This window comes from Canis lupus, chromosome 18 (genome assembly GCF_048164855.1).
Source record: "Canis lupus baileyi chromosome 18, mCanLup2.hap1, whole genome shotgun sequence".
NCBI classification, from domain to species: Eukaryota; Metazoa; Chordata; class Mammalia; order Carnivora; family Canidae; genus Canis; species Canis lupus.
Genome location: NC_132855.1, coordinates 4,798,207 through 4,823,822, shown reverse-complemented (window position 1 = coordinate 4,823,822; position 25,616 = coordinate 4,798,207). Strand labels below are relative to the sequence as shown.

Sequence of the window (25,616 nt, the reverse complement as noted above, 5' to 3'; positions counted from 1 at the left end):
ATTTACTTTCTTCTGGAACACCTGCACTAATCACCGGTATTGGGTAAAAGACAGCGAAAAGCTTTTCTTTGGTTTTTCTGGAAGGAAACAAATTTACCGCCTATAATTAGACTTGGGCAAGGACCCTTTGGGGTGCTTTCTTAGAATTGTTCTTTATTAGAGCCCAGGCTACTTTCCCTTACAGGCTGAAAGGTACATATTTCAGGGCAATAACTACATTAAATTATTTTAATAATCTGTAGTAACTCATAACACGGTGTTGCGGGATAGTGACAGATATAAGGCTCTTTAGGGTCCGAGCGCACCTCATTTTTCAAGTGGGGCTGTATTTCATTGTTATTAGCGTGCCTCTTTATTAATGGGTGCGGCGGCAAATATATCAACAATCAAAATAGAAGCTCAACAACCTGCTGCCAACGCAAGGCAGAGAACGGAGAGCCATTCAGCGACTCGGTATGTCAAGACGAGTGTGACTTTTTGAACCACACAGCTGGGAGAACAAACCACCTTTTCGCCTTGAAGCCCTGCTTGTTTCCGCCTGTCATTCGGTGCTAAAATTTATTATATGTCCCCTGCAATATTTGCTCTGCTAGTCTCATTATTAAAAATCAGGAAAACATATCTACACCATATTAAATGGCACTTACCTCAGCCTTCAAAAAGAAAAAAAAAAAAAATCTCCCTGAAACCTCTAACCATCAAAAAAGGAATCAATCATACCCTGTACTTTAGGTAAAATCAATTATACGAATATTTGCCATAGGTAGCAGGTAGCACTCTCCAGAGAGAAACGTGATGGTCAGAGAGCTGTTTTTAAAGAGTCCCAGGTTATATTACAAGGATCCCAGGTTGTCTATGTGAATGGAGATGTTTTACCAAAGAAGGTGATGAATAGATACTAATGTGGCTTAACCTCAGGTAGCGGCTTTCAGGTAAATAAAATTATGGTGACACCCATCCTAGAGGTGAGGAAAACGCCTTGTCCGTTATCACCCCCTTGACCTGCTAATGCCTGGTTTTGTATTTGGAGTGAGCTGCCTACGTTTAGAGATGCCACGGAGGGGGGAACTCGTAAACGCTTAACGTCTTTAGCGCTGGTCTTACTTTTCAAGGAGAAAGAAGAGCAATTTTATGAGGTGGTCTTTTAGGGGAAGGGAAAGGAAGATGTGGATGATAGAATGTCCGTGACCAGACACTACCGTGAAAGCAGGAGAGGAAAGCCATTGCCTCGGTGCAGAATTCATCCGGGCATAACTCGCAAACAATGACATTGACCTGTTGGCCCAAGGAAGAAAAGAATCACAGGAAGGCTGCTAGGATTCCGAAGTAATTTCCAAAGCGGAAACATCACCTTTCTGGATATCTGTCGTTTAGTCTCCGAACACATCACTAAGTAACTAGACGTCTCTAGATTTAAATACAAAACTTAGCACATTGACTGGCTTTTCATTTTACCTCCAGATGTTTTGGTATCACGTAGATTCGGCCTTAAGATGTTTTCAGTTAAGTGTCTTAGATGAATCACTAAAATGCTATGTGTGAAATAGTAGCACATTTCGAGAGTTGGCTTTGGAACAAGACAAAGTTTGATCTTGAGGCCTCTTAGAAAAACGGATTCTTTTTAAAGCCATCACAATACGAAACGAAATCCAAATCTAAAGGGTGGTGGTAATTTAACTTCCTAATGCGGTTGAAGTTTCACTAATTTGGAGATGGAGAGAAGTCAAGAAATGTCTATCAAGCGTGTAGGCATCATTTTTGTCCGAGGCGGGGTCTGGTCACCTGGGAGGGCAAAACACTTAGAAGCTACCCTTTCTGGAAGGTTATGGGTCATCTGGCTCTCTTGAAATGCTTGGTTGTTTTTTTTTTTTTTTTTTTTTTTAAGTACATTTGCAAGGATGAGACCTGAGACCTACTTGCATTTTTGTTTTTTAAGGCTTATGCTAGAATTCTGGAGGTATATTCTTGCAGGAATATTTCTGGGTTTACTAGTTTGGTCTTTAAGTTTCTCTGCCTGTGGCTGGTGACAGTCTGTGGAATGAGTGAATTATAAATGTTTCCAGAAATTGTCCTGTCTTCCTCTAGCTCTCTGGAGCAGAAGAGGCAGACAGATGTTCCCCTTTTCTCTATGACCAGGGAATATGTTTAGTGACTTACGCTCTCGCCCATCAGTGATGTTGGACTTTGCCTTTCCTATGCATCTATAAGGACACTGAGGTTTCCAAAAGAGAGTCCTTCACAACCTAAGATGTGAATTTCCCTCCAAGCGATTAATTGTAAAAATCTTTGGATAGCTTCATTGGAATTTCTTGATTATTTCCAGGATAAACTACGTTAGGCCAAATTCAGCCCTCCCATAACCAACACAAAAAAATCATCACAGACAGTCACAGGAGTTTTATATAAATGTGCAGGAAGAAATCTGGCCTTCTGTGAAGATTGGAAAGAAGCTGTGTAGCATGAGTGCCTTAAGTCTCGAGTACTTTGGAAAAGCGTTCAGCTTCCTCCGAAAGAACTCTCAAGGAAGTTCAGCTTAGACTCCCTTATTTACCTGAGGCTTGACACTAAGGCCAACTAGCGCTGCTTCCTCCCGTTCTAGCCTCTTCCCTCTCAGCAACCCTACAGCCAAGATGAAAAAGATTTTACAAATGAACTCCCGGCTTTGCTAGACATGCTCTCTTTAGGCTCCATGGGCAACATTGCTTCCTTTGATTGGTGATCGAAAGTTGTTGTTTTTTTTTTTTGTTTTTTTTTTTTCCCTATTCAATATGGAGTCACCTGAATGGATTTTTGCAGTCAGGGTTCGGAGGTGAGCATTTTGTCAACGAGAAGGATATCTGATTTGTAACGATGGGCAAATGACTGCGAGTACTTTGGAGAGTCCTGATACGGCTTCCACACTGAGAGCCTGTACACAATATGCCCAAAGATCACTTGTGTTAGCTATTTGTAAACTCTCTTTGACGAGGTCCAGCACTTTTTTATTTTATTTTTTTAGGTCCAGCACTTTAATTGATTCACTGGTGAGCTAATCTAGGTGAAGTCTTAAAATTCCATGTAGCTGAAATTCACTATTGACCTTTCAAAAATTTGCGATGTCATATTGAAACTCCAAAAGGAATGCACAAGAATATAGTTCTTAAACTAGAGAATAAAATTGCCGAATATCGCAGTAAATTAAGTTTAGGGATACACTGAGTGAGAGTACTACGCCCTTGGGGGATTTTAGAGACATTCAGTTATGCATTTGGCCTCATAAAACCCTAGGGCTGTGATGATTACATGATAGAAACACCCTCTGTTAAGCATTACCAAGTGTACAGCCTGGACGATTTTCTTAGGAATGGGGTGGTGGTGGTGGGCAAAAACAAGTGTATTTTCCTGTTTCTGGGGTTCACACGTAAACTCCTGTGTTTTCAGTGGGATTTCCCGAAAGCAAATGGACCATGCTACCTCTTGAAGGATGCTAACAATGCCAGGTTAAGGGATGAGTATTTTTGACGATGAAATCTAATTTTCAGTTCATTTGCTTTGATTGTATACCAGCCACTTCTTATGTTCAGAACTTTTAAGAAATGTATTATGTAATCAGATAGTGTTTACTTCTCCCTCTAAGTGAAACAGAAATGAAACATATATGTTTGAAAACTATGTGCTCACGGTTTTCACCCCTATTCTCCATAAATATTATTCTGCCTAAAATATGCCTGGAAAACAACAGCTGTTCACTCTGAGTTCATCCATTCATTCACCACTCAATGAGTGAATGATGCCTGCCACACAAGACACCGAGCAAGGGCGGGGATTTACAGATTTTACAACCTACTGGAAAAGAAAAATGTTGAATTTAGACACAGAGTGACCCAAGACTGAGTAGCTGAATGGGAGGTGAAAGGGGGTGGTTGGGGATTTGTCTCTGCTTCTTAATAAACATTTGGCTTATTTTTTTTTTAATACTTTTCGGTCAGTGAAAGTTCTGAGTAGTCTATCCTAATCTGCTCAAATCCTCTGGAAAGTTCAAATCCCAGAAAGAATCAGAAAGTCAAGAGAGCCCTGTGACTGCTTCCTCCTTTCTCCTGAAGACAGAATCTGATCCTGGAGGGACAGGCACGGTGGTGACAGGACACGGAAGGACAGAGCAAAGAGCGAAAAGACCCTTCATCCTAAATTACGACTGGCCTCCTTCGACACTTGAGGCAAGTTCCTTAATTTCTTTAGTCGTCATCTGCAAGATAGGGACAACGCCACCCAACAGGACAAGCTTCTGACTAACTAAATGCAAGAAGAGATGAGCGGGGTCTCGGAAGACCAAGTCAGGGGACTTGTGTGTGAGGGGACAGCCCGTGGAGCTCTGCAAAGGCGGGAGACTTACTTCGGAGCAGGACCCTGCCAAAGAGGCTGTGATCCCTGTCCAGCGTGTTGCAGTTCCAGCGGTGCTGGCGGAACTGGTGCTGGCACTCTGCTGTCCACTCGGCCACGCCCAGCCCAATGGCACGCATCACGTCCGGGTGTCGGTGGCACAGCTGGCGCTGGCGGCTCACCAGGCCTGGCACATTGTCACACATCACCCTGGAGGAGCCGCCTGTAGCTCTCATGTACCTGCAAAGGAGCAACACGGAGGTGGAAACACCATGAACGTCAGGGCTGGGGCCCTGTTTCCCGGGAGACTGAAGAGCTCAAAGCACAGTTCACGTATGAATCCTTATCCTTCTGGGGGATACTGGGAAGCAAGAAGGGGCGCAGCACGCATGGGAGTCGATGCCACCCCAACATGGAGCGAGGATTGTGTGTCTCGGACGTGAGGCCAGGGCCACCTGATGATGCTCTGGCCAGGGAAGGAGAGTCAAGGTCAAGAGTGAGGGAGGGGGCAGTGTGTGTGGGGAAGAGTGCTTCAAAGGCTTTTCCCAAGAGGGCTCCGATCTCTGTGACACAGTATGTCTGGGCTTCGCTTTGGGGGCGTCCTCCTTTAGAAGCAGCTTGCTCCCACTTCTTTGACCCAATGTTTAAGTGTCTTTAGAAACTGTATCTGTCCAACCAACACCTGCTGGTGGTATCTGATGTTACATCTCTCCTCGCAGACATGCCCTTCTTTCCTTACCAAAGAATCCTTTAAATATTCCCATTTTTTCCCCCCAGCTCTCTCTGGCTTTTATAGAGAAAAGCCTTTGGAAGAAAAAAAAAAATTCTTTCTATTGTTATTAAGGACACTAAATGTTTGGAAGAATCAAACAGTGTTATAGCTCCATAAAGTACTTTTGAAAAGAAACTTTAACAAAAAATTACATCATCATCTCTACCCAGATGTTCTCTATTAGTCGTGAAATGTTTAGAAAGGTACCTTTTATATAACCCAAGCTGCCATAGGTGTCTTTTGAAGCGATCAAACAAGGAGAATGTCTTTTTCTTGTATTTTCATTATTTTATATGATCATAAAATCGTTACAGCTGCGACTTCCAAAAAATATATTTAAGTGACAGCTGAGAGACAATGTGACAAAAAGCCCGGGCAATAAATAATGTTTATACACCCATGGAAACAGAAATAGTCATTTTATTGAAAAATGGTCACTCTGATAAATCAATCTTTGATCCTGTGTCAGCAGTGTCAAGGCTAAACGCCTTCCTGTTCAAAGCGGCTTAGGGAGGAATTGAACCCTTCTTCCCATCAACGCTTTGCCTTGCTCCTTTGAAGAGCTCCAAGGTCTTCCTCAAGTTCCCTCCTCTATGGTCTTTAATTTGGCCGATGCTCCTCACTTTTGCCAGATTCTTGAAAACAAAATACCCACCCACCCCTCCAGCAACACCAGCCCACCGTCCCTGGCATTCCTGAGTCCGTATTTTAGGATCTGCTCCGAAACTTGCAGGTTCAAGGGCGTCCCCCAGCTGCAACTCCACCTCTCCGGGACGCCAGGAGGGGGACGGAGCGGGAGGGTCTCGCCTCGGAGCGCCGCCGGGACCTGCTCCGTCTCGCGCCCGCCGCCCCTCCCCGCGCGCCCTGCCCCGGAGCCGCCGAGCGAGCGCCCCTGCAGTTACCCTCGCCGCGACCGCGCTTCCCAACGGGCGGCAGCGGGAGCCCCGGCGGGCGGCGGGCGGCGGGCGGCAGCAGGGGGCTGGGGGGAGCCCGGAGGGGGCACTGCAAGTCCTCACCTGCGGGCTGCGCGGCCCCGCACCGCCTGGGGGACCTGGGGGGACACTGCAAGTCCTCACCTGCGGGCTGCGTGGCCCCGCACCGCCTGGGGGACCTGGGGGGACCTGGGGGGTCACTGCAAGTCCTAACCTGAGAGCTGCGCGGCCTCGCACCGCCTGGGGGACCTGGGGGGACCTGGGGGGTCACTGCAAGTCCTAACCTGAGAGCTGCGCGGCCTCGCACCGCCTGGGGGACCTGGGGGGTCACCGCAAGTGCCCACCTGTGGGCTGCGCCGCTCTGCACCGCCCGGGGGACCTGGGGGGACACTGCAAGTCCTCACCTGCGGGCTGCGCGGCCCCGCACCGCCCAGGGAGACCTGGGGGGACCTGGGAGGGGGACACTGCAAGTCCTGTGGGATGCGCGGCCCCGCACCTCCCCGGGGGATCCCGGCGGGGGACACTGCAAGTGCCCACCTGCGGGCTGCGCGGCCCCGGACCGCCCCGGGGGTCCTGAGGGGTCACTGCAAGTCCTCACCTGAGGGCTGCGCGGCCCCGCACCGCCCCTGGGGGGGCCTGGGGGGACCTGGGAGGACACTGCAAGTGCCCACCTGCGGGCTGCGCCGCTCTGCACCGCCCGGGGTACCTGGGGGACCTGGGGCGGGGGGGACACTGCAAGTCCTCACCTGCGGGCTGCGCGGCCCCGCACCGCCCGGGGGGCCGGGGTGGGGGGCCCGGGCGGGGGAGACGGTTGCAGTTTTCACGCTGCATTTGCACACTCACGCACACACACGCCCGGGCTACAGAGCTAGGGCCCCGGCTGGCGCGTCTGTGTCACCGGGATGAGAAATTGGCTGGTTTTGCTGTCGCTCATCTGGATCCGAATCAACCAAACACCCGAGCTCTCTCGTTTGAGGGACGTTGTGGGTTTGGAATTTTTTTTTTTTTTTTTTTTTGGAGTTGTCAAAACTGGACTGGTCTTGGGGGAGAGGCAGGGCGGCGGGGGGGGCGGCGGGGGCGCAGCGGCCGGGGCGAGCGGGCGGGCGGGCGGGGGCGGCGGCGGCGGCAGGTCCCCGGGGCCGGTGCGCGCCCCGCTCCCCGCCTCCCCCCTGCGCCCGCGCGCGGGGACTTACCACCACGAGGCGCCGACCCCGGGGGCGAGCCAGGCCAGGAGCAGAGGGAGCCAGAGCCAGGTTCCACCGACAGGGGCGTTCATAGTAACCCCGCTGCGTCCGCATCAGGTCAGACTCCGTGCGCGGGCGCCATGCGAGCCCCGAGCAGAAGCGCTCAGCGCCGGGAGCGCCTCGTCACGGCCGCCGCGCCGCGCCCCCGCCCCCGCCCCCTGCTCGCGTCGGCGACGAGCCGCGGACCCGCCGAGAAAGTTTCAGACCCGCGGCGGGGCGAGCGAGGGGGGCCGGCCCGGGCCGCTCGCCCCAGCGCGGTCCCCGAGGCGCGGCGAGCGCGGGCGGCCCGAGAGCTCTGCGCGCCCCCTGCGCGCCCCAGTCCGCTCGGCTCCCCGCCCGCCGGGAGCGGCCGGGGGAGGGGGTGCGGCGGGGGCGGGCCGCGGGCGCGGGGAGCCGGGGGCGGGGGCGGGGGCGGGGGGCGCGGGCCGCGGGCGCGTGGAGCTGCAGGGGGGCGGGGGCGGGGCGGGGCGGGGCGGGCGGGCCGCGGGCGCGTGGAGCTGCAGGGGGCGGGGGGCGGGCGCGCGGCTCGGCTGGGCTCGGCGCGGGGGGCTGGCGCGCGGCCTCGGGGGCGGCGGGGGGCGCCGTGCGGGGCTGCGGGGCTGCGGGGCTGCTGGCCCGGGGGCATCGGGGCTCCCGCGCGCACACGAGGCCCGAGCGTGCGGCGGCGGCGGCGGCGGCGGCAGGGCGGGGAGGTGCGGGGAGGGCGAGGGCGGGAGCCCCGGGAGCGCTCGGGTCGCTGCTCCGCGACGCGCCGAGGAAGAGCGAGGGCAGGCGCGGGGCGGCTCGCGGGGGGGGGGCCGGGCCTGGAGCCGTCGGAGCGGGGAGCCGCGAGCCCGTGACCCCGCGGCCAAGGCGTCGGCGGGCGCGGGCCGGACGCACCTCGCGCCTCGCTCCGGGAGCCGCGGGGGCCGCGGGCGCCGGGGGGGTGGGGGGTGGGGGTGCGGGGCGCGGGCCCTGGGGAGAGGCCCCTGGGGCCTGCGCTGGGTCCCCGCTTGGCGCGGCCGACGGCGGCTCGGGCCCGGGGGGGAGCCTCTCCCGCGGCGACTGGCCTGCGGCCCCGCCGTCTGTCACCGGGCAGGAAGGAAGCCCGGGGGCCGGTGGCGGCCGCGAGCCGTTGCGTCGCCCCCTGCCTCCCCGGGGGCCCGGCCGTGCGCGCGGCGGAGGGCGAGCAGGGGCGGCCGCGCCCGCGCCGCCGGGGCAGGGGCTGGGGCCGGGGCCGGGGCCGGGGCAGGGGCCGGGGCCGGGGCCCGCCGGGCGCGAGTGCGGGGCGAGGCTGGACGGGGCCAAGCCCGGAAACGCCAGGAACCTGACAGATGCTGTCATCGCCCCCCTCCGCCCCGCCGGCCCCCGGCAGGTCCAGCCCCTCCCAGGCTGACCCAGATACATCCCTGGTCGGGTCCGGAAAGGGAGGGGAGGCAAACAAGCACCGCGCCACCCACGACTCGGGAAGAGCAGGGCCCCGCGCCAGGGCCGCTCCGTATCGCTGGGCCGCGACCCAAGGGAAGTTCGGGTCGGCCTGTGCCGGCCGCAGGGAGGGGCGCGGGGGCGCGGGGCTGCGCGTCTGCTCCGCGGGTGCACGCGCGGGTGGCGGCGGGCGAGGCGGGCGAGGCGGGCGAGGCGGGCGGGGGCCCGGGGTGGCCACCGAGCGGCAAGAAAGAGCCCTGCTTACCTTACCTCTCTCTGATGCTCATGACAGCGGCGGCCACCACTGACTGCCACTCCGCTCTGCCCAGTCTCTTGCGGTAAATGCAGACACCCGGGACTCGTGGAAGAAATGAGCGGCCCCAGAGGAGCCCCAAGGTGCCAAAAATTGCCCTCCTACCAGCACGTAATGTAGGGGTGTGTACGCGTATGCGGGGAAAGGTAGGCAGCTGCATGCTGCTCTTACGGACTGTGAGACCCGAAATCACCTAAAAACTCCTCAACTCCGAGTTCCACCCACCTCAGCACCTCCTGTCCTCACAGCTAAGGCGAGTTAGAAACACAAGGAGTGTGACCAGCAGCCTAGAGGTCCTTCCTCTCCGCCCAGGGGACTACTGAGTGGCCAGGACATCTGCCCTTCAGTTGTTGGTGAGGCCAATGGAATGACCTAAACCTGAAACAGACCTTCTGGAAAAAGAACGGACCATCCCCAATGCTAATTAAATCCACTCCAAGGACTTCGTCCTGGGGCAGAAGTACCACATGATTTGCAGAGAAGAAACAGGCTTGGTAAAAGGCAAAAAGCTCAAAAGTTCAAGAGAAGCTAAATCCAGATGTGAAAAAAAAAAAAAAAAAAAAAGGTCCACCCAAACACCCCTTCCTGACCTGTCCAGAGGCAGTCTGGAGCAGATGACTGGTCTCTTCCAGATGTGTGATTACATTTCCCTTCATTCTCCACCCCTGTGCACTTATGACCCGTTATGAGCCCTGTGCAACTTCTTCCTGCTAACAGGTCTGCCTCTCCTCCCTTCTCATACTGTACCTATTCTTCAGGTGGACCCTGAAGGAAGGGTCCTCAGGGTGGTCCCTGAGGAAGTTTGGAAATGCTCAAGAAACTCAGGGCAGTTATTACCATCCTCACTTCTCTCGCAATAAAAACTACCACCCTAAAGCAGAGTTAATAAATAATGAAGTAAATTGCATATGACTTCAGCTATGCTATAGCAGAGGATGAGGTAAGGAAAGGCAGGGTTCAGAGTGCCATTAGATCTATAGATGTCTGATTTTTAAAAAATTATTATTCAGTGAGAAATCTCAGAACTGACTGTAAAACTCATTTACAGTATACCGAGCCCGATTCTCTTTCTGAAGATTAATGTTAGTTTGCTTATAACTTCAGTATAGCATCGTAGCCAAATGAGTCAGTCTATTTTCTTAGTTAGATCCATTGTTTGTCTAATCTCCCAGGGCAGAGAGAGAACTAATTTACTACCAAACCATCTCCACCCTTTAAAAATGGAGAGTTACTTCTTCAACCAAATAGTCACTTGTGTTTCAGTCTGAACTGGCTTCTTCCTAAGGCCATGACTCCTAATTTAGCTACTCACTAACCAGTGATTCAAAGGTCTAGTATCTCAAACTTAGATTCAGTGACCTTAAGTGAGAACATTTTGAATTAACAGGATGGGTCAAAATAGGGAAGAAAAAAATATATCTTTTTATCTTCTAAATCTATGAGTATCATATACATTACAACATAGGTTATATATAAAATAACAACACAGAATATATATAATTACTTTTTTTTTACTTGCTAAGTCTATACAAGTAAGAGTATCATGCATATAACATAGGTTAGCTTTCAAATTTTGTTTTTAATGCCCTTAAGAGCATTGCCCCTTTCCCTCTTTAGTCATTCCTAACATGTTATTAAGTGCACTCTTACCTACTCTTGGTCAAAAGTTCCTCTTAGGAATAGTTAAAAGTATCAGTGATTTAAATCTCAGTGTGCATTTAAGTGTGCATCAAAGATTTGCTTCTAGCCACAAGAGAGTAATAGGTACCTGGCTTGTTCTCCTACTGGGAAAAAAAACTCTAAAACTACAGGTGACAAAGCTTTTCAGGCATTGGGTAACAGGCAGCCCACAGCTGTGATCTTTGAGAGAGAGGAAATATATGAGGTATGTTCCATAACTATCCCATAACTGTCCTGATTTTTCTGCTGAAAGGCACCTTTTTCCCTGGGGTGCAAGAAAGTGGAACCCATGCAGAGTAGTCTCATTTAAGGAGAAACTGGACTTTTGGGCCGTTGAAGCAGCTGAAATTGGCAGGATAGCATATCTGAAAGTAGGTAGCTGTGAAAAGGGGGGCCCTAGAAGTTTACACGGGGATTCACCATGGTTCCTTGGCTGAATGCTGAGATGAATAAGGACATGATAAGACTCCACAGCCTAGTAGAGATTGCCTGCTGCATATCATGCAGTGTTGAGAGACATGAGAGTTCCATCTCAGTGGGGGTGGAGAGACCTCATGAGGCACTCCAAGCATTCATTTTAGATTTTAGAAAGGCCATCCCTTTAAAGTAAGGGGCACACCTTAGTGTAAAAAGCATATTTTAGGTCCCATATTACATACTCAATAAAAACAAAGCAGATAGGCCAAGGGAAATTTACAAGAATTAAACCAAACTCATTAAAAGAAGACAACAGCAATGCCTGGGTGGCTCAGTGGTTGATTGTCTGCCTTTGGCTCAGGGTGTGGTCCCGGGGTCCTAGGATCAAGTCCCACATCCGCCTCCCCTCTGCCTATGTCTCTGCCTCTCTCTCTCTGTCTCTCATGAATGAATAAAATCTTTTAAAATGAAAGAAGATGACATAATCCAACACCCATTTAAGGAAGACCAGACTATATAATTTTCAGTGTAGAACATACAATAACAAAAATTAATAGGCAAGTGAAAAGCCAGAAAAATGTGACTCAGACTCAAGAAAAAGCAATCAAAAGAGACTGACTCTGAGATGGCCCAGTTGCAGGCACCGGTGGGAAAATGTTTTTGAATAATTTATAATTATGTTCAAGTATTTAAGGGAAAATATGATCACAATGAACAAATAGGTGGAAATTTCAGTAGAGAAATGAAAGCCCTAAGAAACAAAATCTAGGACCAAAAAGTCTAATGTCTGAAATGAAAAATTCACTGAATGGGTATAACAATGGAATGGAGTAGGAAAGAGAAAAGGATGATAAGCCTAAAGACAGACGTTATCTAATCTGAAGAACTGAGAGAAAAGATACTGAAAATTAAAGAAATGTAACCTCAGATATCTGTGGTACAATGCCAAGTAGTCTAATATATGTGCGAGTGGAATTCCAAAAAGAGAGAAAATGTGATATGTGAGATTACATATATGTATATGAAAAAATACTGCACCCTATTTGTCCAATATGATAGAACACATCCATTTATAGACCCCAGAGGGTCAGAAAGCCTCAAGTGGAATAAATACGAAGCATAGCATACCTACATACATTATGGTCAAACTGTTTAAAAGCAAAGATGAGAAAAATCTCTAAAGCGACCAAAGGGAAGAGATACATTAAATACAGGTGAACAAGAATATGAATTACAGGTAATTTTTTATTAGCAATAATGGAAGTCAAGAGACAACAAAGCAACTTTTTAAAAATGCTTAAAAAACAGTGGTTCCCACAGAATTCTATAAGTGAAAAATGTCCTTCAAAATTGAAAGAAGAGCTGTTCTTTGTTTCCTCTTCTTCCCCTTACCTTGGGAATAAGGACTATAGTTCATGAGTATGGGCAAAACTGAAACAGAGCAACCCCAATAAAGTCTAAAACCAACTCTTGACAGGACCAAAGTGAGCCATAAGAAAATTCAACTCTCCCTGTAAAGAACATAATATCATTTAGGGTCCCTATAAATTCTTATCCATTATATCCAGCATCAAACCTAAAAATTAAAACAAAACAAAACCCCAGAAGCAAATCAACAGAAAAGAGACCCAGAAGTAATTTAGAGTTTTGATTCGAGTTACCAAAATAACTTTTAAAAGTTCACAAAATAACAGATAATTTTAACAGAGAACTGGAACTCATACAGAAGACTTACATAAGAATCCTAGAACCGAGGGAGGGGAAAGGAAGCTGTGACCAGAATTAAGAATAGATAGACGGTTTGAGGAACTATCAGCAGAAGAGTGGACTAGTAAACAAGGAGAGAGGTCAATAAAGAGTCTCCAGGTAATGCACAGAGAGGATTAAAAGGATATAAAATATAGAAAGGAAAATAAGAGACAGAGTGAAAATGTCTAGAGGAGAGAGAGAATGGGACTAAAGAAATATTTTTGAAAATTTTCCAAAAAAAAAAAAAAGAAAATTTTCCAAAATGATGAAAGAAGGAAATCCACATACTTAAGAAATCTGTGAACGTGAAGCAGAACAAATACAGGGAAAACCATTCTTAGGTATATCACACTTAAACTGGTGACAAAGACAAGGAGAAAATATATTAAAGGTGCATGAAAAGACAGACATAGTAGCATTGTGGGACAAACCATAAGCTAGGGCTGGCTTTTCAATGCAAACTGTTGAAATCAGGGGACAGTAGAATGACATCTTTAAAAAACAAAAAAGGGGGAAACCTGGGTGGCTCGATGGGTTGAGCATCTGCTTTGGGATCAGGTCATGATCCCAGGGGTCTGGGATTGAGCCCCAGGTTGGGCTCCCTGCTGAATGGGGAGCCTGCTTCTCCCTCTCCCTCTATGCTCCTCCTATTCCACTCCTCCCCCATTTGTCAAATAAGTAAATCTTAAAACGAAATAAAAAATAAATAAATAAGAAGGGGTGGTGGGTGGGACTGCTAAACAGGAATTGTTTCTTTTTAAAGATCCTTCAAAAATGGAGACCAAAAAAAGATACTTTCAAACAAAAGCTAAGAAAGTAAGTATTAAGCTAGTTCTTTAGGCTGAAGGAAAAGTATACTATAGATGGTATTATGGAACTGCAGGAAAGAATGAACTCTGTGAAGGGTAAATTGTGGGAAGATATAAAATAGTATTAACTGTCAAAATGGTTATTAAGTGATTATAATATCTTGTGAGGTTTAAGACATGTAGAAGGAAAATGCATGACATCACTAGCATAAAAAGCAGGAGGGTGCTCTGATTCCAAGTTAGATGGAGTAGGTATACCTTGTATCTCCCACCGAATACAGAGATAAACTTGGAAAGGATGCATAGAGAAGCTATTGGAAGACTATGAAAAGTAAATGGTAGTGAGTGGACTGAAGAAAATGGGAATTTTAGGTACTAATAAGTAATGGTAAGTTTCTTATTTTGTATTTCCTGTAGCCTGGCCCCAAGGTAGCTAAACCCTTGAAGTGGGTACCTTGTATGAATAGAGAGACCCACAGAAGTCTCCAGAGAAGCTCTCTGGTTTTGATTCAAGGAACATGAAAGGGACTTCTAACATACCAGAGAGTGTGGGAGAAGTCCCCTCAGTGCTCTCACCCCACCCCATCTCTCTTATTTCTGGGTCTCCTGAAAAGTCCTATATTGGTGTTGTCAGTAGGGACAGTAGCATCAGTGAGAGCCCACATGTGCCTAAAACTTGGACAGAGGAGAAAATTCCTCTCCAAAAAGGGGAGCTGTGGTCTCAAGAAACCAGGACAAAATTCCATTGCCTCTTTTTCCCTCCTTTTCTTTCTTTTCTGTTGTGTGGCTCCAGAAATAGTTATAGTCACAGAAAGCAAATGGCAGAATGAGATAACTAAAGCCAGTTTCTGGTCATAGGACCAAGAAGGTAAGTCCTTTTTTTTAACATTTTTTATTTATTTATGATAGTCAGAGAGAGAGAGAGAGAGAGAGAGGCAGAGACACAGGCAGAGGGAGAAGCAGGCTCCATGCACCGGGAGCCCGACGTGGGACCGGGTCTCCAGGATCGCACCCTGGGCCAAAGGCAGGCGCCAAACCGCTGCGCCACCCAGGGATCCCCAAGAAGGTAAGTCCTTGAGAACCAGAAAATACCTCGGAAGTCAGAGAGAATGAGAAACCTGGAAGAGAGGCTCCATATCATTGTATTTAAACTCCTGTGCCTACTCCCAAGCTGTACACATGTGGATGTGACTCTAAATATCATACCAAAGACTTCTGAGAACAGAACTGTGAGATAGACCACCTCCCAGGATCTAGACAAACCACTGTGTCTTACATGTATGAGGTCGGCATGAAGAGCATTGCAAAGGCTTTGAAAATTGAAGTAACATCAGAACATGAGCCATGGAAAGCTAGTCAGAATTTTTAGCCTGAAACCAATTGGGTTGATTGTATGCTAAAACAAGACTATCAACAATCTCTAAAGGACTTAATCTAGACCCAGAATCTTCTTACGATCTATTCAAAATGTCCAAGATACAACGAAAATTATATGGCATACAAAGAACCAAGAAAATTCCAAGTCATATGGAAAAAGATAATCTACAGACACTAATTCGTAGATGACACAGGTGTTGAAATTATCAAAGACTTTTAAAGTTGTTATTATGAAACGACTCCAAGAGGTAACGATGAAACTTTTGAAACAAATGGATGATAGAAAATACCAGCAAAGAAACAGAAAACAGAAAGAGTAACAACACAGAAGTTTTATAACTAAAAATATACACACTGTCTTCCTTACACCGATATAGAAGTATCTCACTAGCCCAGACCAAGAGCAAAATGGAGATGAAAGTGTGAGTGAACGTGAAGACAGATCAGTAGAAATTATCCAGCCCTAAAAAGAGAAGGAAAAGAGATTGAAAGGAAATGAACAAAGCCTCAGGAATCTGTGAAACAATTCTACAAGGTGAAATATGTCATGGAATCCTAGAAGGAGATGAAAAACATCCCATTGAAACAAAAAATATTCACAAAAATAATACCTAAAAACTTGCTAAATTTTATCAAAGGTATAAACCTAGAGATTCTAAAAGCTCAGAAAACCCCAAACAGGAAAGATCCAAAGAGATCCATGCCAAGACACATCACAATAAAACCGCTGAAAGCTAAGAGCAAAGATAAAATCTTATAACCTGACAGAAACAGATGATGCATTATTTATGAAGAACAAAGGAGAATGATGATTTTAATGACTAGAGATTTCTCATCAGAAATTATGAAAGCAGAAGGAAGTTAAACAATGTTTTTATTATTTTAAATATCTTATTAGGAGAGTACGCAAGTGTGCATGCAAATGGGGGGAGGAGCAGGGAGAGAGAGAGAATCCTAAGCTGACTCCAAGCTGAGCTAGGAGCCTCCAGTCCACGAAATCAAGAGTTGGATGCTTAACTGACTGAGCCATCCAGGTGCCCTAGACAATATTTTTTTAAAGCTCTGAATGAAAAGAAAATTCAGCCTGGGTTGAATATCCTTCATTAATGAAAGTGAAATAAGGACACTCTCAGACGAAGGAAGATGAAGAATTTACCATCAGGAGACTTTTTTAAAATAAATGCTAAGAGAATTTTTGAAGACAAAAAGAAAATTATATAAGGAGACCTGAAAAACCTGGAGTGAAAGAAAGGCAAGGAAGCTGGGTAAATATTACAAACTACTTCTCTCCAGCTATTTAAAACATGTTTGAAAAAAAAAAATGATGATTGAAGGCAAAAAAGGGAACAGTCTGAAAGTGTTTTCATTGTGTATAGATATAGTACATAAGAAACTACAGTATCAGGTGGGGAGGGTAAAAGGACTTACATGGTGGTAACTTTCTACATCCCACCTGAATTTGTAAACTGTTTATGTTAGAATCAACTGCACAAAGTTATGCATATATAATACAACCCCACTAACAATGACTATACAGAGAGGAAAGAATGTAAAAAATTAAGATGTTCAAATAATCCAAAAGAAGGTAAGAAAGGGGACCAGAGCAATGAAAAAGAAAACTAGGAGGCAAATAACTAAATGATAGACACAAATCAAGATATTATCAATAATTATATAAAATATACATATATGGTCCCAACGCAAAAATTTAAAAGTAAAGATTGAAAAAATAAAAACACAAGACCCAACAATATGCTATCTATAAGAAACTCACTTCAAATATAATAATACAGGTAGATTAAAAGGAGAAGGAGAGGAGAAGATACATCACGCAAACACTAATTAAAGAAAAGATGAAGTGGATATGTCAATATCAGAGTAGGTATCTGAGCAAAAACACTTACCTGAGATGAAGAGGGGTGTGACCTAACTATAAAAGGGCCAATTTACACAGAAGACAGACAGTGCTAAATGTGTATGCACCAAACAACAGGCTTGCAAAACATATGAAGTAAAATTTGACCAAACTGAAAGAAAAAGCAGACAGATTAACAATCACAGTTGTTATCAACATTTCACTCTCAGTGGTCGGCAGAACGAGCAGAGAATTAAGATACAGAACTCAACAATACCATCAACCGACTGGATTTAGTTATTTATAGAATGTCACTCTACAACAGCAGAATATACATTCTTCTCAAGTGAAATGAAGCACTCACTAAGATAGAGGCTATGCTAGGTAGTAAACAGTAACAAATGAAAAGAAGCAAAATCATACCAAATATGTTCTCTGAGTGAAATGGAATGAAATGGAAAATCGATGAGGGAAAGAAATCAAGAAAACCTCCAAACTTCTGGAAATTAAGCAATATACACCTAAGTAACCTATAGGTCAAAAAAGTCTCAAAGGATATCAGGAAATACTTTGAACTGAGTAAAAAGGCATTAATATGAAGCCATGTTTAATACACATTCTAAGTCAGGAACAGATATTGTAATCTCTAGGTTAACCAATACAGAAATAACACAACAAATCACTTTTTCAGTTACCTATTGCTACATAACAGCCCGCCTTCCAAATTACTGCTTTTTAAAAATTGTTATCTATTTTTTTTAAATTCAAGTATAATTAACATCCAGTGTTTTATTAGTTCCAGGTGTTCAACATAGTGATTCAACAATTCTACACGTTACTCAGTGCTCATCAAGGTAAGTGTGCTCCTTAATCTCCTTCACCTACTCCATCCATCCCCCACCCATCTCTCTTCTGGCAACTACCAGTTTGTTCTCTATATTTGTCTTTTTTAAAAAATATCTTATTTATTTATTCATGAGACACACACAGAGAGAGGCAGAGACACAGGCAGAGAGAGAGAAGCAGGCTCCCTGCAGGGAGCCAGATGGGGGACTTAATCCCGTGACTCCAGGATCCTGCCCTGAGCCAAAGGCAGGCGCTAAACCGCTGAGCCACCCAGGGATCCCCTTTTGTCTTTTATATTTTGCTTTTTTCTTAAATTTCGTGGATGAATGAAATCATATGGCATTTGTCTTCCTCTGACTTATTTCACATAGCATAATACCCTCTAGGTCCATCCATGTGGTTTCAAATGGCAGGATTTCGTTCTTTTTTAATGACTGTATTTTCCATTTAAGTTCCTGGTTTTAAAAATTGAGATAGAATTAACATATGATTAATTTTAAGGGTACAACTTAATGATTTGATATGCGTATATATAATGAAATGACTACAATAACTTTAGTTCACGTCCATCACCACGCGTAAAATTTTTTTTCTCATTATGAGAACTTTTAAGCTTTACTGTATAACATCTTTCAAATATGCAATGCAATATGGTTCGCTATAGTCTCCAGGCTGTATGCTACAGCCCCAGGATTAATTTATTTTATAACTAGAAGTTTGTACTTTTAGATCACCTTTACCCATTTTATCTGTGCCTTATCCCATCAATGACAACCACCGTCTGTTTGTTGTATCTATGAGTCACTAAAAAAAAAAAAAATTTAGATTCCACGTATATGTAATGATACAGTATTTTCTTTGACTTATTTCACTTAGCATAATGATCTCAAGGTCCATCCATGTTGTTGCGAAAGACAAGATTTCCTCATTTTTAACGGCTGAATAATAACTCCATGATACACACACTCACATTTTATCTCCTAATGGACATTTAGGTTGTTTCCATGTCTTGGGAATTGTGAGTAATGCTGCAGTGAACATGGGAGTGCAGATATCTTTTTGAGATAGTGATTTAATTTCCTTCGGATAAATGGCCAGAAGTGAAATTCTTTGGTCATATGGTAGTTCTAATTTTATTTTTTTGAGGAACATCAATACTGTTTCCCATAGTGCTGTACCAGTTTGCATTCCCACAAACAGTGCACAGGGGTCCCTTTTCTTCACATCCTCATCAACACTTATTTCTTGTCTTTTTTTTATAATAGCTACTGTAACAGTGTAAAGTAATATCCCACTGTGGTTTCGATTTGCATTTCCCTGATTAGTGATGTTGAGCACCTTTTCCTGTACCTGTTGGCCATCTGTAGGTCTTCTTTGGAATAGCGTCTATCAAGGTACTTTTCTCATTTATTAATTGGATTTTTTTTTCCTATTGGGTTAAGTTCTTTATATATTTTGGATATTAATCCCTTATCAGATAAGTGATGTGCAAAGATTTTCTCTCATTCTGTAAGTTGTCTTTTCAAAGGCAACTTTCTTTGCTGACAGTTTTCTTTGCTGTACAAAACCTTTTTAGTATGATGTAGTCCTACTTAATTTATTTTTGCTTTTGTTGTCAAATCCAGAAAATTATCATCAAGACTGATGTCCAAGAACTTACCATCTATGTTTTCTTCTAGGAGTTTTGTGGTTTTAGGTATTACATTCATGTCTTTAATCCATTTTGAGTTGATTTTTGTAAAAAGTATAAGATAGTGGTTCAATTTCATTCTTTTTGTATGTGGCTGTCCAGTTTTTCCAGTACCATTTATTGAAGAGACTATCCCTTTTGTATGTCCCTGGCTCCTTTGTTATAAATTAATTGAGTAAATATGTGTGAGTTTATTTCTGGGCCCTATATTTGTTCCATTGGTCTATGTGCCTGTTTTTATGCCAGAATCATTGTTTTGGTTACCATAGCTTTGTAATACAGTTTGAAATTAGTTAAGTGTGATGCCTTCAGCTTTGTTCTTTCTCAAGATTATTTTGGCTACTTAGGGTCTTCGTGGTTCCACTCAAATTTTAGGATTGTTCTATTTTTGTGAAAATGCCATTAGAATTTTGATAGGGATTGCACTGAATCTATAGATTGTTTTAGGTTTGTATGGACATTTTAATAATGTTAATTCTTCTAATCCATGAACATGAAATATGTTGCCATTTACTGTGCCTTCCTCAATTTCTTTCATCATTGTCTTAGCATTTAGTGTACATGTCTTTAACCTCCTTGGTTAAATTTATTCTCAGGTATTGACACAATTGTAAATATGTTTTCATAATCCTCTTCTTGGTAGTTCATTACTAGTGTATGGAAATGTAACTGACTTTTGTATATTGATTTTGCATCCTGAAATTTTACTGAATTAATTTATCCTAACCGTTTTTTGGCGGAGTCTGTAGGCTTTTCTATGTATAATATGAAGTCATCCGCAAAATGAGATAGACTTCTTTCTTTCTGATTTGGATGACTTTTTTTCACCTTGCCTAATTGCTCTGGCTAGAACTTCCAGTACTATGTTGAATAAAAGTGGCAAGAGTGGGCATCTTTATCTTATTCTTGGTCTTAGAAGAAAACCTTTAATTTTTTCACTGCTGAGTACAATGCTAGCTTGGGCTTGTCATTATATGGTCTTCATTGTGTTGAGGTACATTCCCTCACTTTGTTTTTTTTTTTTTTTTTTTTTTTTTTTTACTTTGTTGAAAAGTTTTTTCAGGAATGGATGTTGAATTCTGTCAAATGCTTTTTCTGCATCTATTGAGATGATTATATGATTTTTTTTATCCTTTATTTGTTAATGTGGTATATCACATTGATTTGTGCATGTTGAAACATCCTTGCATCCTGGAATGAATCCTAATTGATCATCGTGTAAGATCATTTTAATGGGTTATTATATTTGGTTAGCTAATACTTCATTGAGGATTTTACACCTTTGTTCATCAGAGATATTGGGCTGTAATTTCTTTTCTTGTAGTGACCTTGGCTAGTTTTGGTATCAGGATAGTACTGGCCTTATAAGTTTCGAAGTATTCCCTCCTAATTTTTGAAAGAGTCTGAGTAGGATTGGTATCAATTAATCTTTAAATGTTTGGTAGAATTCACTGGTGAAGCCATGTGGTCCTGTCTTTTATTGTTTGGGAAGTTTTTGATTAATGTTTCAGTACAATCTTCTATCTAGTAATAGGTCTAACCAGATTTTCTCTTTCTTCATTATTCAATTTTAGTATGTTGCATGTTTCTAGGAATTTATCCATTTCTTCCAGGTTTTCCAATTTGTTGGTGCATAACTATTCATAGGACTCTAATGATCCTTTGTATCTCTGGGATCAGTTATAACATCTTTTTCATTTCTAATTTTGAGTCCTCTCTCTTTTTTTCTTGGTGAGCCTAAAGGTTGGCCAATTTTATCTTTTCAAGAAATCAGCTTTTAGTTTCATTGATCTTTTCTACTATCTTTTTAGTCTCTATTTATTTCCTGATCTTTGTTATCTCCTTCCTTTTACTAACTTTGGGCTTTATCCTTCTTTTTCTAGTTCCTTGAGGTGTAAAATTTCCTGTTGCTTAATGTAGGCATTATCACAATGAACTTCTCTTAGAACTGCTTTTGCTGCATCCTGTAAGTTTTGGTATGTTGTATTTCCATTGTTACCGGTCACAAGATATTTTCTATTTTCTGATTTCTCTTTTGATTTCTTTTCTGACCTATCATTTATTCAGTAGGATGATGTTTAATATCCACGTATTTGTGGATTTTCCAGTTTTCTTATAGTAACTGATTTCTACCATTTGTGGTTGGAAAAAAATGCTTACTATGATTTTAATCTTCTTAAATTTATGAAGACTTGCTTTGCGGATTAACATATGGTCTATCTTGGAGAATGTTCCATGTGCATGAAGAAGAATGTGCATTCTGCTGCTTTGGATAAAATATCCTGTAAATGTTTAAGTCTATCACTAGTAATCAGAAAACTACAAGAATAGAACAGAAATAATCAACCTTTGCATCCATCACATAGGAAGAAGTTAAGTCAGTAAATGTTGGTATGGCTGTGGGGTAGGTAATGGACACTCATATGCTGCTTATATGTCTGTAAATTAATAGAGGCTCCTTGAGGAGCAGTATAGGAGTGATGCAGTAAGACTCTGTAAACACATGGTAGGATAATTCAAGAATGTTTGATTTACAAAGAGACTATTTTTTGAAGGTGTAGGCAAAGGAGCTGTTACCACCCTCAGACTGGAAGGAACAGGAAGTGACGGTTCCTGGAACCCAGAAGGAGTGACTCTGGCAGGGGTGCAATCCCCTTCAGTTGAGGGACACAGAAATCTTGAGGGGAGGAGAAAGAGGTGAATAAATACATGAACCTTGCTCTACCTTAAGTATTCTGCTGGGGTTCTCTGCTGGATAAACCCAGTCAAGAGCTTAAAAGGCCTTTGATGTGGTTCATAGATTTAGCTTTTCAGTGTGGGTCTAGGGTGAGAGGAGATTTGGAGCGGTAAATGGAAATACCTGGCAACATCAGTAGTTAATGATGTTGAAAATATTTGTGCCCCCCAACTAGCTATTCCACTGCTAAATACAGCTAAGGAAACTTTGTCACATGTATACGAGGTCACATACACAAGCATGGACAGTAACACTATTGAGAATAATCCAAAATAACTCAAAATTTTATCAGTAGGGGAATGGGTGGTGAAATGTGAGATGGACATATGATGAAATATTGTACAGCATTTCAAAGGAATTAATCCACATCTTTGCTTTTTTACATGGATGTGTTGGAAAATGATGTTGAGGGAAGAAGCAAATTGAAGAACGAGGCAACATAAGTATAGCCCTGTATTAACTGGGAATACTTTTGGCACCATTATTAGAAAACCCAGCCACAGTGGTTTAATCAAAGAGGAGATTATTTTCCTCACATCCAAGAGTCAGACTACCCAGAGCTGGTGCAGCTGCTCCAGGATGTGTACGAGGACGGTTCTTTTGCTGCTCTTAGTGTATGGTGACACTTCTAGGTATTTGGTAGCATCCCCATGTCTGTGTTTAACGTGACATCAATGCAGATTACTTAGAAATTCAGCGAACTTAAGATTTTTCCATCTCTTTAGTATTAGTTTTCAAGTAGATGTGAAATGAGTAAATATTTTTCAGGTCAGGTGAATTTAATGAGTAAGAACCTGAGAAAATGTGTACCTTTCACATGGATGAACTATGGCACCCCTTTGGTGTATAATGTTTCAGGGAGGTGAGATCCTCTGTGACTTGGGAAGGTGAAGGCATATTAGCGTAGGTACCAAGCCCACAGTCTGACCACGACTGAGCCACGCACCTCCTTACGCCATCCAGTCCTCATAAGAGTGCAAACTCTAGCTCCTTCTACTATCACAAGAGGGTTTTAGTAAGTGTGGCTTTATAGACAAATGGTTTCTACCTCTGACTTGCGGCTGCTTGCATCTCTCTGTATTTGAGTGTGGTACAATCTGTTAAAAAGGGAAAGGGGAAATAGAGGCAGTCTTACCAGATAATTTATTAATAATAAGTATTTATTCTTATTATCTGCAAGACCTATTAACTGTTGTCTTGTGGATTGTGAATACTTCCGTATCAGTTTATACAATTTAAGTATTTTTAGTTAGTGTCACTACATGATAGAAAATATTTCTCTCAAAAACATGGTCCTGGCAATTAGAAAAATCTGATTTTTTCCCCCTCATGTAGACTACCATTTTTGTATATGTAAGGCACCATAATAAACGCTTTAGATAAATAGTAAACATTATATTGGCTACCATTTAAGTATGGCACACACTAGACATTGTAGAAACTATGCCTTAGTTCGCTAAACCTTGTAACAACCTTATAGGTTTAGTTCAATAGGTTTATTAAGAAATAGGTTTTGTTAAATTAGCTAAATGACTGGCATACAATAAATGCCCAATTAAAGATGATTTTTTTAGTATGATCATTATTGTTATGTTCACGTCATAGAGGCAGAGACCTGGAAGATTTTCTAAAAGCTGCACAGCAAGTAAGGAGCAGAGCTGGAACTGGAATTCAGGTCTGCCTGGCCACAAAGCTCAATTAATTATAAAACTTTACAACATCTTTTTTCAAAATAGGAAACTAAGTTTCAGAGAAAATAGTTATAAATAATAATCCTGTATTTCAGGATTTAGGAAAGACACTGCTGCGGACGGCTGGGTTCCTCAGAAAGCAGACACTGAGGCGGAGATGAGCACACTGGGCATTTCTTAGGGAGTGCTCTGGGCAGCGACACCTGTGCAAGGGAAGGAAGGAAGCAGGAGTGGGCCAAGGGAGGAGAAGGGCTGTGGCGCAGTCTCGGTGAAGGCCTCTGCCAGCAGGATGGCCCTTTAGGCTTCTCTGGAGTTGGGACGAGGTTCCCTGAAGCTGGGACCTTTAAACTCCTCGGCTGATTCGCCGTCCCTGCAAGCAGCTGGGGGAAGGCAGCTTGCTTTAATGGAGAGAACCCTCAAGGAGGCCCGTTTGCTCCCTGCACTCACGGCCGCTGGGGCAGGAAGTCCTTTACTCCTTAAAAGGAGGTCTCAAAGGAGCCTCACCACAGAGACCACTTCTGGAAACAAAACTTTAATAAGAACAAAATTTGCATTTTTTCCTTCCGTGCTATGATGCTATTCCTATTTATCTAGAAACTGATTTAGGGACTTTGCATATTAACTTTACTTTTTTATTTCCCCAATTTAAGTCCAGTCTTGGTTGGCCACAGCTAACCACGAATATGTTATAATCCTGCCACTGATATGAAAGGTAATGATATTACCCCTGACTGGATAGTTACAGTATTACTACTGAAGATCTTGGTGTCCCATTTTAATTCCTTACACGGGGGGGGGGGGGGCAGGGAAAATTGTACATCTGCAACTCCCAAAATTGGCTTAATGCTAATGAGACCTGAATCCGTGATGAGTAGAAATTTACTTTCAATTCAGTCTAAATCTCTTCTAAAAGATTTCACATGCTGGGAATTTTGCAGATTTTCCTCTTGTAACTGTGTTTTGTAGGAAGGCATAGTTGAGGTTGAGACCTAACCCCCACAAGGAAAGATAAGTCAATCTTTCACCATTCTCAAGTGTGGAAATTTAAATAAACAAACCACTTCACCACACTCTTTCTTATGATGCAGTCTCACAAAGTTTTATTTTTTCTAACATTTACATCCTTAAATAATAGTAATCCTATTGTCTCTCTTAATAATAAAGTAAGTTTTCCAATCTCATATAAAATACATAATGTATGGGTATGTATAATGTCTGACACATACTAAGCACTCAGTAACCATTAAATTAGTTGGTGTCATTATTCATAGTTTTGCCAAAAATATAAAATTGGCAGCAACCAAATGTTAAAATCAATTCTCACAATCAGATCTCTGAATGTGAAATCAAAAGCAAAACCATTCGAGGGGTTCAATTTTCAAATTGTTTAGTAAACATTGATTCTTGTAAAGGCCCTAAGGTTTTGTTCTTTTTTCAGAATTCCAAATTGGATCTATCTCTGAAGATGGCATTATTCTGAGTCCGTCTTAGGAACAATCTGTTTTGGGGCACCTGGTGGCTCAGCAGTGGAGCGTCTGCCCTTGGCTCAGGACGTGACCCCGGGGTCCCGGGATCGAGTCCCATGTCGGGCTCCCTGCATGGAGCCTGCTTCTCCCTCTGCCTGTGTCTCTGCCTCTCTCTGTGTGTGTCTCTCATGAACAAATAAATAAAATCTTAAAAAAAAAATCTATTTTACAGATGAGGAAATCAAGACCTGGAAAATGCACACACTAATGACAAC

At 43.9% G+C, this 25,616-nt stretch overlaps 1 protein-coding gene and 1 long non-coding RNA gene across 4 annotated transcripts in view; one reads left to right on the top strand and one right to left on the bottom strand.

Moving 5' to 3' along the window:
* The window catches only part of WNT2 (Wnt family member 2), a 48,841-nt gene extending 39,507 nt beyond the window's left edge, over positions 1-9,334 (bottom strand). The window contains exons 1-2 of one of the 2 annotated variants that reach the window (XM_072783319.1): positions 8,982-9,334; positions 4,373-4,599 (exon numbers count right to left, since the gene is read on the bottom strand). In XM_072783319.1, the coding sequence (XP_072639420.1) occupies positions 4,373-4,599; positions 8,982-9,184 (430 nt within the window). In that variant the 5' untranslated portion in view covers positions 9,185-9,334. Of the gene's footprint in view, positions 1-4,372; positions 4,600-7,256; positions 7,476-8,981 lie in introns of those variants that run through there. The other variant, XM_072783320.1, reaches the window with a different exon arrangement.
* On the top strand, positions 7,212-25,555 carry LOC140608592 (uncharacterized). 2 transcript variants are annotated; one of them, XR_012010575.1, is made up of 4 exons: positions 7,212-7,364; positions 9,004-9,107; positions 17,708-17,765; positions 25,314-25,555. It is a non-coding gene; the product is annotated as an uncharacterized lncRNA (long non-coding RNA). The 2 variants fall into 2 exon arrangements; XR_012010576.1 differs by lacking the exon at positions 9,004-9,107.
* Positions 25,556-25,616: the final 61 nt, after the last annotated feature.